This window comes from Micropterus dolomieu, linkage group LG17 (genome assembly GCF_021292245.1).
Source record: "Micropterus dolomieu isolate WLL.071019.BEF.003 ecotype Adirondacks linkage group LG17, ASM2129224v1, whole genome shotgun sequence".
NCBI lineage: Eukaryota > Metazoa > Chordata > Actinopteri > Centrarchiformes > Centrarchidae > Micropterus > Micropterus dolomieu.
The window spans coordinates 22,635,959-22,650,573 of NC_060166.1; the positions used below are offsets into that span (position 1 = coordinate 22,635,959).

Sequence of the window (14,615 nt, forward strand, 5' to 3'; positions counted from 1 at the left end):
AGCGACTTACAATTGCTATATACGACAGAGGTCGCACGCCACTGGAGCAAGTAGGGGTTAAGTGTCTTGCTCAGGCACACATTGGTGTCTCACAGTGGATTCAAACCCGGGTCTCTCACACCAAAGGTATGAGCCTTATCCGCTACTCCATCACCACCACTACAGAGAGAAATCTGTGGGGGGTATAGATAGATTTATTTTCCAGCAGTAGTCACAATAGATTAGCATGCAGGACAGCCACAGGACATGTTTTTTTAAGTTATTTTAATAAGGTACACAGCTATCATCACAGACATGTTGAAAGGACACTAATCACTGGCTAGCTAGCCAAATATTTACAAGCCCATATGTTCACTTTTTAATGAAAGCAAGAAATTCACACCGATTCTCTGGGATTTTCCAAAGTCATTCTGGGAAGAACATGGTTTTAATAATTGAAGCAGAGCCAATACATCTAGAATTACCGCCCAAGGTTGAATGCCTCCGCCAACCAGCATAGTTTCAGTTTACCTCCATGTCTGTACAAACTCATAATATTTGTAGTAAATACTCAGAAGGAATTGAATAGAAAGTATGTGTATTTTTGGCTAAATGGAAGTTATCATTATATTGATGATACATATGTATGTTACCAGTGAAATATTCATTGTTGAACTGATAAATGAAGGATTATCATAGATGTGTTGGCAAAACAGGTACACATGTACTTGATTACAATGTAAAGAAGGATTGTTTTAAAGTATAGCTACACAATATGCTGCTTTTGTTTTCTTCTGGCATTTTTAGATGCAAAGCCTCTCTTTGAGCTATAGGTGAAGCTCACTCGCTCACATATCATCATTAGCTAGGCGCACTCCAATATGGTCCAATCTCCCCTTCTGTGCCTGAGTTATGGTGTTGTATAATAGCCCAAAAAATTTTCAGGATATTATGATGTCACAGTAAAGTTGAAGTGATGACATGGTTTGAATGTTTGTCATAACTGCTTCATTAATTCTTGATATGGCCAAAAACATGTTTGTTAAGGCCATCAAAGTCAATAACTTTAGACATTCCAATGTTGTGGAAATGATGTTCATTTAATTGGTGTCATCAGATGTCATCTGTGTTTATTTATTCTTCTTGGTGTGGCTCAGTTGAAGGTACTATACAGCCTGCACTGTGTCCTGTTGGATACTACTGTCCTCCAGGACTGACCATAGGACTGGAGTTCCCTTGCCCACCTGGGACTGTGCAGAGCCAGCTTGGAGCCTTCAGTCCTGATGCCTGCCTGCCCTGCCCTGCTGGTATGGAAAGATTTGTGTTTTATTCTACATAATAGGAAATTCTTTTGAGCTATGTAATGCTTATTGATGAAGAATGTATTAATGCTATACTTAGCAGCCGATGGTGTTTCTTTCTAATTAGAAGTGTAAGTAAGTATAATTTTAATGTGTAACCCTAAGTGTTACAGTAACTGCATTATCATGAAATACTCTGTGGTGTATTTAAAACTGTTTTAATTGTCAGTATTGGCATTCTTGGGATTATTTATCTCTAACTGATTACTAAGTCTGGCTGGTTAGACATTCATTAAATTAAATTTGGTTAATTAAGCAATTTTTAAATTAAGTGAACTCTCCTGAATAAAATGTGCTAATTTCAGCGTCAATATATCAAATTAGGTTTTCAAAATGCAGTCAAATACAGTCATTATAAACGGGAATGTTGCTCATTGAACATCATCCATAATTAAGTACTTTTCAGGACACACCCTTAGAGCTGTGCTCTTCCTCAGAACAGAATTTACAAAACCAATAATTGTAAAAACCTTCATTTGAAATTTGATGTGACCTTAACTGACATATCTTCAGAAAACTCAGGATGTCTTAAGCAGCAAGATTTCTTGAAGCACAGCTGGGAGACAAAGGCATCAGCAGTACATACTGAAAAAACAGTGTAGTACCAAAACAAATCTGAAGGATACTTACTATCGGGGAATATTTATCCTTCCTAAACCTACAGAGATTCATTGTGTGTCCAAATAAGGTTATTCACCCATCTATGCATGTATGAAGATTCTATTGGGAATTGGTTCAAAACAAGGATGCTATGCTTACTTAAGTTAACCTAATTCACGTTGTGTCATTTAAGTCACATACAACACTCATTTAAGTCACATACAACACCTTCTAAAGAGTGCCAGCCAGTCTGTTTGAATCAAATCAAATCTAATCTAATCTTACCTAGGAGATGGACCACTTTGTTTGATTTATTTGTTCTGGAGAGTCACAGGCTGTCACCTTTGGCTTACCTGAAATCTGTGTAATATTACCCTTAAAGAAAGACAATTACTTCATAATAATTTAACCCCTAATTGAATTTAAAAAAACAGATTAAATTCAGTGTGTGACATTTATTTTATGATTATTTATTCTGTTGTTGTTTCCTGCAGGAATGTTCTGCTCTCAACCTGGTCTGTCCCAGCCAACAGGACTTTGTGAAGCAGGATACTATTGTCCTGCTGGATCAACCAGCCCTAACTCTACTGAATATCAGGTGATCTTGTTCTCTGTCGCCACTGTCGCACTTTCCGCTGGTGCACAAGAAATAGTAAAGTCTAACTGTGTGTTTACCATGAACTTCACTGAATAAATTTCTGTTCCCCATTTTGGTCACTCCACAAGCTTTCCCTGCGTTAGTGCATTTGGGATCAAATGTACAAATCTCATTAATGTTAACTTGTTTTTATTTTTTCTCCCTTTTCTCAGGGCAATTCTACCAGAAGCTATCTTTGTCCTTCTGGCCACTACTGCCCCTCTGGCACTGGCTATCCACTCCCCTGCCCTAAAGGCTCTCTTTCTATTTCCCGGGGACTGAAGGGAGATGACGAATGCCCACCCTGCCCCTCTGGAATAGTTTGTGACAGGCCTGCAATAGCAGAGCTCTCAGATGCTCTCCCATGTAATGCTGGGTAAATGTTTCTGCTCTTCTGCTTTTTCGGTGTCAAATCTCCACCCTCTGAGTGTGGACGCACACACCATTTTATTTTGACAATAATAGGTATTATTTATGTTGCTCACTTGACTGTTCTCATCTTACCTGAATTTTTTTCTATTATTTTCTCCCTCTTTCAGTCTCCTAATGTCTAATGCAAGGTGTTTGCACCTTGTTCCTTGAAAGTAGTTATGGATTTATGCATAGGATTTTGACATGGATTCAAGGGACCCGTCCAAGATGCCAGCAAGATATCTTGTGTTCAAAAATGAATTGCAAGCCAGTATACACGTACACTACAAAAATCAGACTGATAATTGAGGACAGCAGATGTCTTTTACATAAGAGTCTGTTGAGTCTCAGCAGGAGAGGGAGCAGATGTCTTCAGAACGACAAGATCCACACTTAAAACACTTAACTGTTGCATTTGGTTGCATTATGCTCTTGCAATACCTACTCAGAGATAAAATCCACTTCACAGCACCTGTAGCACTTTAGTGTGTCTTATTCTAATAACTTGATTTAACAAGGAAAAGTCTCATTGAGATTAAAACGCTTTTACTAGAGCATCCTGGCCAAGACAGGCAGCGGCACTGTCAGGGTTCGGTGAATGCAAAGCAGGAAAGAGCCCAAATGCACGACACTAGAGAGCAGACACACAGTTCAGGGGATTTTAATCCAAGGCAACAGACAAAACTCACAGGCAGTAGAAAATAGCAACATCCAAAAAGCAGAACAGGTAATGCAGCAACTTGCAGAACACACATCATACAACACTGACCAGACAAAGACTGAGGGGAAACAAGCAAGCATATATACACGGTGTTAACGAGCTGGGAGGGGATACACAGGTGAGAGACATGAGACTAACGAGACAGAGGCAGGCAGAGAGACAGCAGGGGAAAACAGGGAGACTAGTAGGCAGGGAGATTATTGAGGGGGAACAGACATAACACAAGTTACTGAACACTAAACATAGGCCATGTCAAAATAAGAAGTAACAGAACAGAATAATATAACAAACTCATTCAGACACAAGCAGACAGATCACAAATAAACTACAACCAACAGGGAAAACAGACTGAAGCTAGGAGTAAACACAAAGACATTAACTCAAGTCACAGAACTAAAATGCAAGACTGAACCAAAGATCAGAGACAGCACAGATGCTAAGTGAGCAAAACTGAGCATGCAAATGAACCATGGAATAAACAAGGCTAAACAGAGAACACAAGACAAGGAACAAAACCCCAACAGAGAAAACATGGACCAACTGTTAAACAGAACAGGGTAGGGAACAGAGATAGGACCAACCAGGAAACAGGATCCACTAAACATGGATCAGATCAGAAATAAGGAAAATACCAAAACACCGCTAAACACCAACTGACAGATCATAACCAGATAAACAATAACATCAGGTAGAGGAAGCACACTAGGTAGCAAGCGAACTATAAACTAAGTCTAAACGTAAGACGTTAGCAACAAAACAAACAGGGGACGAACAAATAACACAGAGTGGCTAAAGGAGACAAGATAACAGAACAACACAGACAAACTCAGACAACAGACTATATAACAATAGATACTGAACTGACCAAACAACCAAAACTCCCAGAAAGCTGAACATAGCAGACAGGCACACAGTGTGACAGGCACAATTAACAGGGTTGCAGACATATAACAATTTGCAATGAAAATAAATTACAGGATCATAAAATATAAAAAATATAAAAAAAATCATTCGTTCATCAATATTCTTCATAAGTCATCAGGGGTCAAACAGGGGCAATATAAATCAGTCAGAACATCTACAGCCAGATGTGCCTGCCTCTGAGTCATTTAGAATTACTTTAAATGCACACAGTGAGACCAGCTCCCAAAGATTCAAGTAATTGTGCAACTGATTCCGAGCAGAAGGAGCAGCATACTTAAACGCCAATTTTCCCAAGTCAGTACGGATTTTAGGGATAGATAGTAGGAATAGTTTTTGGGAGTGAAGACAATATCTTCCGAAACTTTTCTGAAGGAAGTGGGGCCATAGGTAAGATGGAAGCAAACCAAGAATAGCCTTATTAATAAAAATATGCCAATGGTTAAGCATTCTTGGGATTATTTATCACTAAATGATAACTAAGTCTAGCTGGTTAGGCTTTCATTAAATTAAATGTGATTAATTAAGCAATTTTTAAATGTAGTGAACTCTTAAATGCACTAATTTCAGTGTCAATATATCAAATCAGGTTGTCAAAATGCAGTCAAATACAGTCACAATAAATGGAAATGTTGCTCACTGAAAACCTTCATAACTAAATACTTTGTGGGGCACATCCTAGGAGCTGTGCTCTTCCCGACAACTTAATTGACCATTGCAAAATCAACAACCTTTATTTGAAATTTGAAGTGACCTATTCTGACCTATTTTCAAGACTTTCACTAGTTTTATAAAATTTAAACCAAAAAAGGGAAACAATAATACCTCACTGTTCAACCCCTACAATGGCAGCTTGTGGCAATATTTGTGATATGAGGCTTGTTGTCCCTGTTTATGCCAACAGGTATGTGTGCTTGGGTGGCAGTTCCAGTTCCACCCTGTCTGATGGTTCCCATGGCTACCTCTGTCCCGCTGGCCATAGCTGTCCTGTTGGCTCTGCAAGTGAGGTGCCCTGTGAGCCTGGCACTTACAGTCCTGCGCCTGGAGCAGCCCACTGCATAATTTGCCCCAAAGGGACCATGTGTTCCTCCTCAGCCACTCAAGAGCCGTCTATATGCCCAGCTGGTGAGGATAGTGAAAATAAACTTTGAATCCACGTTTGAGATCTTGCCTTTTTAAATATAGCAGAAATACTGTCCAGTGGTCCAATTTCTAATTCTGCAGTATTGATAAACCAATAATTGCTCTCTTCCTAGGTCATTTTTGTCCTGCTGGGACTGCCCTGCCTCAGCCCTGTCCTTTAGGGACTTTCAGCACCCAGCCGGGAGCCCACTCTCTGTCTGTCTGCACACCTTGTCCCTCTGGAGTATACTGTAGCTCAAATGGAGCCTCAACACCACAAGGTGACCAGACACAAAGATATTTGGTGACATTATGTTAGCCTTTTAGCAAAATGTACACAACCTAATACTACTTAAACCATTTATTAACAGATAACCATATTGGATGGTGGGTGGGGGGGGCATGTGGTGCACTGGAAAAGACAACAGACACATGCTTTTGGTGTAAGACAACCGGGTTTGATTCCCATTGCAACACCACCAATGTGTCCCCAAGACACTTAACCCCTACAGTCACTTTGGATAAAAATGTCAGCTAAGTGAGAAAATGTGATCGTGTATTTGTGTTTTGTCTAGGTTCTTGTTTGCAGGGTTATTTCTGCCAAGGTGGCGCCACGGAGCCAACACCGCAAAGCTCTGACAACTTCCCCCGGAATGGCCCGTGCCCCGTGGGCCACTACTGTCCAGCAGGGTGCCTCTCCCCAATTCCATGCCCTCTTGGCAGCATTCGCAACACCAACGGTACATCTACTATTTACATTCGTCACGAAATGGCTTTTTCTGTTAGATGAATTGAATATCTTGTTCTGTGTTTGTCTTATGTGCATCACTGTATTACGTCACTGTTATCTGTTGTCCTCTTGTCACAGGAGGTGTGTCCATGGAGAGCTGCTCTGCCTGTCCTGCAGGTCACTATTGCGCCACTGAAGGTCTCGCAAACCCCAGTGGCCCCTGTGCTGCTGGTTTCTACTGCCCATTTGACTTCTCTTCAACCACTCCATATGCCTTCCTCTGTCCCAAGGTAAGGGTTATTCAAATACTCATTCATTCACTTTCTCTCTGTGTTCCCTCTCTTCCACTGAATTCCTGTCCCTACCCTCCCCTTTTCCATTATTTGTATTGTTTTCCTGACAATATCTCTCCTAGAGAAGCTTGTGCCATGCTGTTTAGTATTAATGTCCTGCTGAATTGAATTCCACCCCTCAGAGGCGCCTCTTCTTCTTGTAGGGTCACTACTGTCCAGAAGGCTCTGCCCTGGCCCTGCCTTGTCCCACAGGAGAGTACCAGCCAAACCCTGGCTCAGATAACTGCATCCCATGCCGACCTGGATTCTACTGTGAGGAGGCCATAGTGGGAGAGCCATGGCCCTGCCCACCACACTCATTCTGCCCTGCAGGTACTGTAAAGGGACAATTTTGACTACGGTGAATGCCAATTAATGAAATTCATTCTTATAAACCATCAAAAAAAAACACAAAATGTCTCAGTTTCATGTTTTAAATAAACACAAAACTGAGAAATGTGTGCAAAGATATAAAACATATTGCAGTAATTACAATAGAATAAATCACACTGTCTGTCTCTGTCCTACTGCATCTTTGGTTTTTCAGGCACCATGGTGCCTCAGCCCTGTCCTAATGGAACATATACTCATTCAAGCCATGGAGGGCTACAAGACGAGAGAGAGTGTTTACCCTGTCCTCCAGGAAAGTTCTGCAGGTACACTGAATGCATCACACCCCTAATGTATGCATGCACAAACTTTCAAATGTGCGCTAATCTCACACTCTTACACATACATCCAATAAACATACACAGGTATGTACACAGACAGACCCACAATTACACTCATGCTCATCTCTGCTTTAATTATACTCATAATTAGCTGAATGCATGAGTATATCATGTTCAAGAGACACGGTCCACTGAACAGCCAAATTAACAGCTTCATATGCATAAATATAATGAATGTAGATATGAATATTGGAGGTGAAGATGTTAGGAATTATGTAATTGTCATTCTATTTATCAAATGAAGCATATATTTGAGTGTTCTCTAAATGTTCTTCTGTGTATGTGTGTATATGTGTTTCTGTGCATATGCAGTCTTGTGGTTTTGTAGATTAATTTAGCGGTTTGTATGTTTTCTTCAGGGCTGGTAGGATCCAGGGTATGTGTGCTGCTGGGTATCTTTGTGTTTCTGGGAGTGCAGATTTCACCCCTCTTGGACCAATGTCTAACTTGACCCAGTGCCAATGGGGCATGCAGTGTGCTGGACTGTGTCCACCAGGTATAATACATCAATTCTTAAAATAAATAAATAAATGCTACCAATAATTGATATTCAGTCCAATATACACATTTTCACACTTTATTCTTTCACCTTTGAGATTTGTTCTGTTCAGCTTGCAGAGTTAACCATTTTGTTGTTTAAATATTTAAAATAAAGTGTTCTTTATTCCAGGTTTTTACTGTCCTGAGGGCGCAGAGGAGGCTGAATTGTGTCCTGCAAACACTGTCAGAAGCTCCCCAGGAGGTGCCAGCCTACAGGACTGTTTACCCTGCCCACCTCAGCATTGGTGTAAACCTGGTATGAGCTGATATTGGTCTTTATGTTTGAGTGGTGTTTTTGGAGATGCTGTAATCCAATTTGCAGGGTAAAAATGTGGGATGAAGTTTAAATTATGAAGAGGCCTTTTTTTTTTAACATGTTTTTTTTGAGGAGTGATGAAAAGGAAAATGGATGAGTCTGAGACAATGATTCAGACAATCAAAGTAGGAAGAACTCTGTATAGTTTGGGAGCCCTGACAGTAAAAATATATTTTTTTTCTTCCTTGGCCTAGATGAGCAGTTTGCAATCCTCATGTTTGGGAAGCAGCATGCTGCTTGCCTGCTATCCTAGCAGGTAGTTAACTCATTATCTGTCGCATGTATAAACTGTAGATAGTAGATAGAAGTAGATACCAGCAGGATCCTAGAACTGAGGCTACAGCTAAAACCACAGGCTAATAATCACTGAGCCTGGGCTCATTAAGGGTTAACAGTTTAGAAATGTAGCCTGGGGAAAGCGCTTGATTATCCTTTAAAGGAATCTTTTAAGCATTGAAATAAATTCCTCAACTAAGTGTAACAAATGTGATATAAAACACTGTGACCATAAAAATGTCTTCCTAAAATGTTTGGATTTGTTTGCAGGAGACCAAATCCTTCATCCCTGTCCGGTTGGTCATTACTGTGATGGTCTGCCTGGCAGTGACTTCAGTGGAGGGACAGGACCCAGGCCATGTCCTCTGTACACCTATCGTGATTCCCCTGGAGCAGGCAGCAAGGGGGACTGCCTGCCGTGCCCTCCTGGCTCACACTGTAACAGCACAGGTGTGAATCATTGCATGTGTGTTTTTTTGCCCCGTTTCATTCTGCTGTGTCCTGTACCTACTTTTTAATAAAGTGTAAAACACACCTTTATACTCCTCTCTCTGGTGGGTTTGAATTTACATTTGCAAGGACAGTTCAAAGAACATTGCCTTTCTAGGTTGTATTAATTTCAGTATGTATGCACACTATTATACCAGTTCCTGAGTCTGTGCTTGCGATAAGAGTGAAAGAGGTATAATGTGTTTGAAGACACTGAATTTAAAACCTAGACACCCAAGGCTACAATAATGATTGAGTGGTGTATTTACAAAGAATTTTTGTTTCTTATCTTCCTCAAAAATGCTTAAAATTTTAAAAAATTGAAAAATTGAAACCATGTTGTTTCTTTATCTAATGGTTGATTTCCAGCAGATGGTCTCCCCCTCACCTTCTGGTTCTTTGTATGCATAAATGAAGACTTCTTAAATAATGAGCAGCAAAGAACTTCACTTATGTAGGAGTAATTTTGATAAGCTTAATCTTAATTTTTTTTCATTTATAGTCTCACTCAATGTGTGTGGGTGATGATGCAGCAAATGTATTTCTACTTTGGTTATTGTGTGTGAAGTGATGAATAGGTTTTTCAGACGACTGTTATTTTCCAGGGCTTACAGACTACTCCAACAGTCCCTGCCCACCTGGTTTCTGGTGCAGTGGGTCTGGACCCCCCATCTTCTGCCCAGCAGGTACCAAAAGGCCCCTTCCTGGAGCTGCTGCACCCAGCCAGTGTGAACCCTGTGCAGGGGGTACCTTCTGCCCAGATCCTTGGGCTACAGGAAAACCCAATGTGGAGGGAATCCCCTGCAGGGCCTCTTATCAATGTCCTATGGGTAGGTTTATCAACAATTTATTTGCACAGTATATTAGATTCTGTATTAGATGTGATTACTTTGAGTTTTTTATTTTTAATAAATACCTTTCTCCCAAAAGAGCATAATGATGTTCTGCTGTAATGAGTGTCTGTGAAGGTTTTCAGTCATCCAGGTCATAGTTACCCAACAATGGTTGAGGTCAAGGGCGACTGGACTTGGTTGAAGAAACTAGAAGACGTTTCGTCCCTCATCCAAGAGACTTCTTCACTTCTGACTGACTGGTAGTGAAACTCTATTAACCTCCGTGGTTAAATAGTTAGCTAGGATCATCGATACCGCTGGTTAGTGCTCCTGGCTGTGGTAATGACAGTCGTCATAGTCGTTGGAACCACCCTTGGCCAAGTCTGAACGACCATCGTTGGTATCTTCACCTGAGGCCAAAAGGAAATGCTTGTTTAGTTTCATGGTAAGGGAGGAAAGGACAGCATTGTAAGTGGGGGATAAGTGGTGGCGTAGACCCCCTCCTCTCTACAGCGACGGCTTCTTAACCCGGGTGTAAATGGCTTCCCTGACACCTCTTTCAAACCATCCATCTTCTCTGTCTAAAATGTGCACCTGGTGATCCTCAAACGAGTGTCCTCTGTCCTTCAGATGTAAATAAACTGCTGAGTCTTGACCTGAGGAGTTGGCCCTTCTGTGTTGAGCCATGCGTTTGTGTAGTGGTTGTTTAGTTTCCCCAATATATAGGTCTGTGCATTCCTCACTGAATTGGACCGCATACACTAGATTGCTTTTCTTGTGTTTGGATGTGCAGTCCTTGGGGTGTACCAGTATCTGTCTTAGCGTGTTCCTGGGTTTAAAAAACACAGGGATGTGGTGTTTGCTGAAAATCCTCTTTAGTTTCTCTGAAACTCAAGACACATATGGAATCACAATGTTGTTGTGTTTGACCTCCTTCTCCTCATCCCCTGTAGTGTTGGTCTTCTTTCTGGATTTTGTGGCTGTTCACAAAGGTCCATTTAGGGTATCCACAGGCTGTAAGTGCCCTCTTCAGGCGGTTCTGTTCCTTGTCTGGCTTCTGCACTTGTTGGTATGTGGTTCGCTCTGTGGTGCGGGGTTCTGATGACTCATAGCTTGTGTTCCAGTGGGTGGTGGGAATCAAAAAGTAAGTATTGGTCCGTATGTGTGTGTTTCCTGTAAACCCCAATTTGCAGGCTCCTGTCCTCTTCAGTGTGTACAGCACAGTCTAGGAACGCCAAACTGTTGTTGTGGACATCTTCTTGTGTGAACTTGATGTTACTGTCCACGAAGTTGATGTGTTCTGTGAAGGTTTGCACTTCCTGGGTTTTAATATCCACATACCTATACCAGTGGCTCGGTGCCTTTCCTCTGAAGGAGTTGAGGGCTTTTCCCTACACTTCTTCCATTAGGATGTTAGCTACAATGGGTGACACTGGTGAGCCCATGGCACAACCATGTTTTTATCTGTAGAATCCTCTGTTGTACTGGAAATAGGTGGCGTTTAAACAGAGGTCGAGCAATTTACAGTTCTGGTGGTGGGTCGTGTTACCAACCAAAGGGGCTAAGATATGTGTTTGGCAAGGTTGCAGGTGACCGAGTTGATGCTGCTGATAATAGGCCTGAGTGGGGCTCCTTCTTTGTGTATTTTGGGTAGTCCATATATGCAAGGAATGGCTTCTCCGGGATACAGACAGTAATATTGTTCCCAGGTGATGGCGTTTTCTTTCTAAAGTAGTTGTAGACATTCTATGGCCTTTTTCATGTACCAGCTGGTTGGGTCCCGCCTCAGTGTCTCATATGAGTTTGTGGGGTTGTCGTCCTTACTCCTGCAAGACAATTCTCCTTATTTTTGTTTGCGTTGCTGGCTCTTGCCTGTAGGTTTTGGAATTTTTTGGTCTGTCTTTCCTTGCTCTTGTTGTGTTGAGATAGCTGTGCTTTCTTGATGAAATCCATGACCTTTTCCAGTACTGTACTCGGCAGATGTGTTTCCAGTTTTTGGTGTAAGTTGTCTGATTCCTTATTCAGGGCTTCAATGGTGAAATGGATCTGTCTCACTCTCTCATTCAATAACTGGTGTTGTGCTTTCTCTAAGATTATATCAGCTATGTGTCCTTTCATTGTGGAGCGTAAGTGTAGGCTGTTGGGTATGATTTTGTGTTGTCGGCATCTCAGGTAAAATCTTAGGTGGTTTCTGTAGTCTACAATTTTCCTGGCTATCCTTCATACTCCCGTACCAATCTAAGAGTGTTCATCCCAAAATGATTAGCAAGATGTCTGTGAAGGTCTGTCATCCAGGTCATAGTTAATAGCTGAGTTTCCCTACCAGTCAGTCAGAACTGAAGAAGTCTCTTGGATGAGGGACAAAAGGTCTTCTAGTTTCTTCAACCATGTCGCCCTTGACCTCAACCTTTGTTGGATGCTGTAATGAGTGTTTCATTATCCAGGTGCAGTCTCAGAGAGGCTGTGCAGAGCTGGCTCATACTGTGGACCTCAGACTGCTGAGCCTCAAATCTGTCCTGAAGGTTATTTTTGTCCTGAGGGATCCCATTCCTACCACACCCCTAAACAACTGTGAGTGCATGAAAGGTCCAGTATCCTAAAATCTGGCATGAAAACAAGTTTGTAAGATTGACATGGAAATGAGAGGCTTTAATTGTTGAAGTGATGAAAGCTAAATGAGTTTGGACTGATACTATACGGCGTGGGTTAAAGCTTTATAAATAACCCTGTTACTATACCCCACAGCTGTCCATTTCCCTACTACTGCCCAGGCAACAGCTCAGCCATGAAGTCCTGCGAAGGGGGTTCCATGCCTGTCAACACCAGTGGGCTCAGAGGATCCAAAAGCAGCTGTTGTAGTGTGTGTGAGGGTGGCACCTATCGTCCGTACCTCTCCCCCATCCCACGATGCCTTCCATGTCCACCGGGATATTTTTGCCCCCCAGGTACTTGACTCATCACCATAAATCATTCCAGAACTCAATTTACGTGGACAACATTTGTTATTTCATGTCAAATAACTCCCAGGTACCGACCACTACAAGAGTAACCCTTGCCCTCTTGGGTATGTCTGTTCCGTGGGATCCACCCAACCAATACCCTGCCCCCCTGGCTCCTTTGGTCCCTTCACTAATGCTGAGACATTCGATGACTGTCACCCATGTCCAGCTGGCACCTTTAACCACCTGACTGCTCAAAAGGCCTGCTTTCCCTGTGGCAGCTCCTCCACCTCACTAGCAGGTTAGATGCTATCAGAGGTTTCTAGATAAATCAGATCAAATTAAATGCTTTAATCTGATCAAATCATGTGTTTATGGCATCTTCTCCAAGTTATGTTACAGTTAGAAAAGAGTTGTTCATCTTTACAGGACAATATCTAAATCAGTATGTTGGTCATATTGGCATGCTATGTGTGTTTCTTTAGGTTCTTCTTCTTGTACCTGCATTGGTAAGAACCGTGCATTCCAGCACTCGGACGGTTCATGTTTGTGCAGAACTGGTTTTGTCTTCTACAATGAACTGGATTTCAAAAGCTCTACCTCTGACAGTGAATTGGACTGCCAGCCTGAGGTCAGTAGGAGACTTAACATCAGAAATACATTTTTTTTTTCAATTACTGTATCAAATATCCGCAGTGTTTCCCATCTTTGGACAGTTCACCCAAATATATTCACTTCCATCGAAAAGGAAATTTTTGACATTTGAATTTGCAATTTCTCTTTCAAAAGTTTTCATGAAATGCAATCGAAGGTGTGGATTGATTGAAAGTCTGCCGGACAGACACACCTTTAAAGTCAAATTGTGAATCTGGAGAGATGTTTAGCAGCCAACTGTCAAGTGTCTGACGCTGAAGTTTCCCATTAGCATTTGAACAGCCCGTCCACGCCCCCACCCCCACCAGTGTTTACCACCACAAATGAATTCAAAACCTGTAGAAAATACTTCCTCCAAGTGTTTGCAATGATTTTACTTTTACATTTGTTTGTTTTTTCCAAAATATTTGGAAATCAATATAAAGATAGGGGGAAATACTTCTGTCCTGGTTTTCAATCATGAATGATGTAATGACTGGCAAGGTCTGTGTGTTTGAAGTTCTTTTAGATACCTATGTCTATGTGTGTCCGTGTGTGTGTTTCTCAGGCAAACAGACGGTGTGCCACAGGGCAGGTACGTTTGGCTGCATCCAGAGAGTGTGTGTCACCTTCCCTCCACTCCTGTAACATCACCTGTGGACCACATGGAGGAACTCTGGATGTGGAGATGGGCATGTGAATGTTAATTATATCTTTTATTCAACTTCAATACCTTTAAAATACTTTCATAAGTCAATTACTATTTTAAAAATGGCCATGTAAAAATTTGATGTAATGAAGAAATGTATTATTGTCTGGTAAGTAGCCTTATATGCTGTACGTCTTTCTTTCCCTTGTCTTATCTGCCTGATCCTGATGCCCCAGCTGCCAGTGTGAGCGATATGTGTCTGTTGAAGAGCTTTGCAACACTTCCTGCCTTTATAGACTGCCTCAGCTCTCTGCACAGCTCTCGCCAGAAGGACACCTGCTGCTCAGCCTCAAAGAAAGAGACAGCATGGTCTGGACCAGGGTAAGGGAGAGGTT

The 14,615-nt window shown here is 41.7% G+C and overlaps 1 protein-coding gene across 5 annotated transcripts in view; it reads left to right on the forward strand.

Annotated features, from left to right (window-relative positions):
• The window catches only part of si:ch211-286b4.4 (SCO-spondin), a 64,114-nt gene that overhangs the window by 37,676 nt on the left and 11,823 nt on the right, over positions 1-14,615 (forward strand). For all 5 annotated transcript variants that reach the window (XM_046073616.1, XM_046073617.1, XM_046073618.1 and 2 more), the window contains 18 exons: positions 2,435-2,538; positions 2,751-2,953; positions 5,535-5,755; positions 5,887-6,033; positions 6,328-6,492; positions 6,621-6,772; positions 6,979-7,147; positions 7,362-7,470; positions 7,905-8,041; positions 8,216-8,341; positions 8,948-9,127; positions 9,772-9,996; positions 12,444-12,570; positions 12,745-12,944; positions 13,027-13,239; positions 13,424-13,569; positions 14,140-14,267; positions 14,457-14,601. In XM_046073616.1, coding sequence (XP_045929572.1) covers positions 2,435-2,538; positions 2,751-2,953; positions 5,535-5,755; positions 5,887-6,033; positions 6,328-6,492; positions 6,621-6,772; positions 6,979-7,147; positions 7,362-7,470; positions 7,905-8,041; positions 8,216-8,341; positions 8,948-9,127; positions 9,772-9,996; positions 12,444-12,570; positions 12,745-12,944; positions 13,027-13,239; positions 13,424-13,569; positions 14,140-14,267; positions 14,457-14,601 — 2,897 coding nt within the window. The remainder of the gene's footprint in view (positions 1-2,434; positions 2,539-2,750; positions 2,954-5,534; positions 5,756-5,886; positions 6,034-6,327; positions 6,493-6,620; positions 6,773-6,978; positions 7,148-7,361; positions 7,471-7,904; positions 8,042-8,215; positions 8,342-8,947; positions 9,128-9,771; positions 9,997-12,443; positions 12,571-12,744; positions 12,945-13,026; positions 13,240-13,423; positions 13,570-14,139; positions 14,268-14,456; positions 14,602-14,615) is intronic.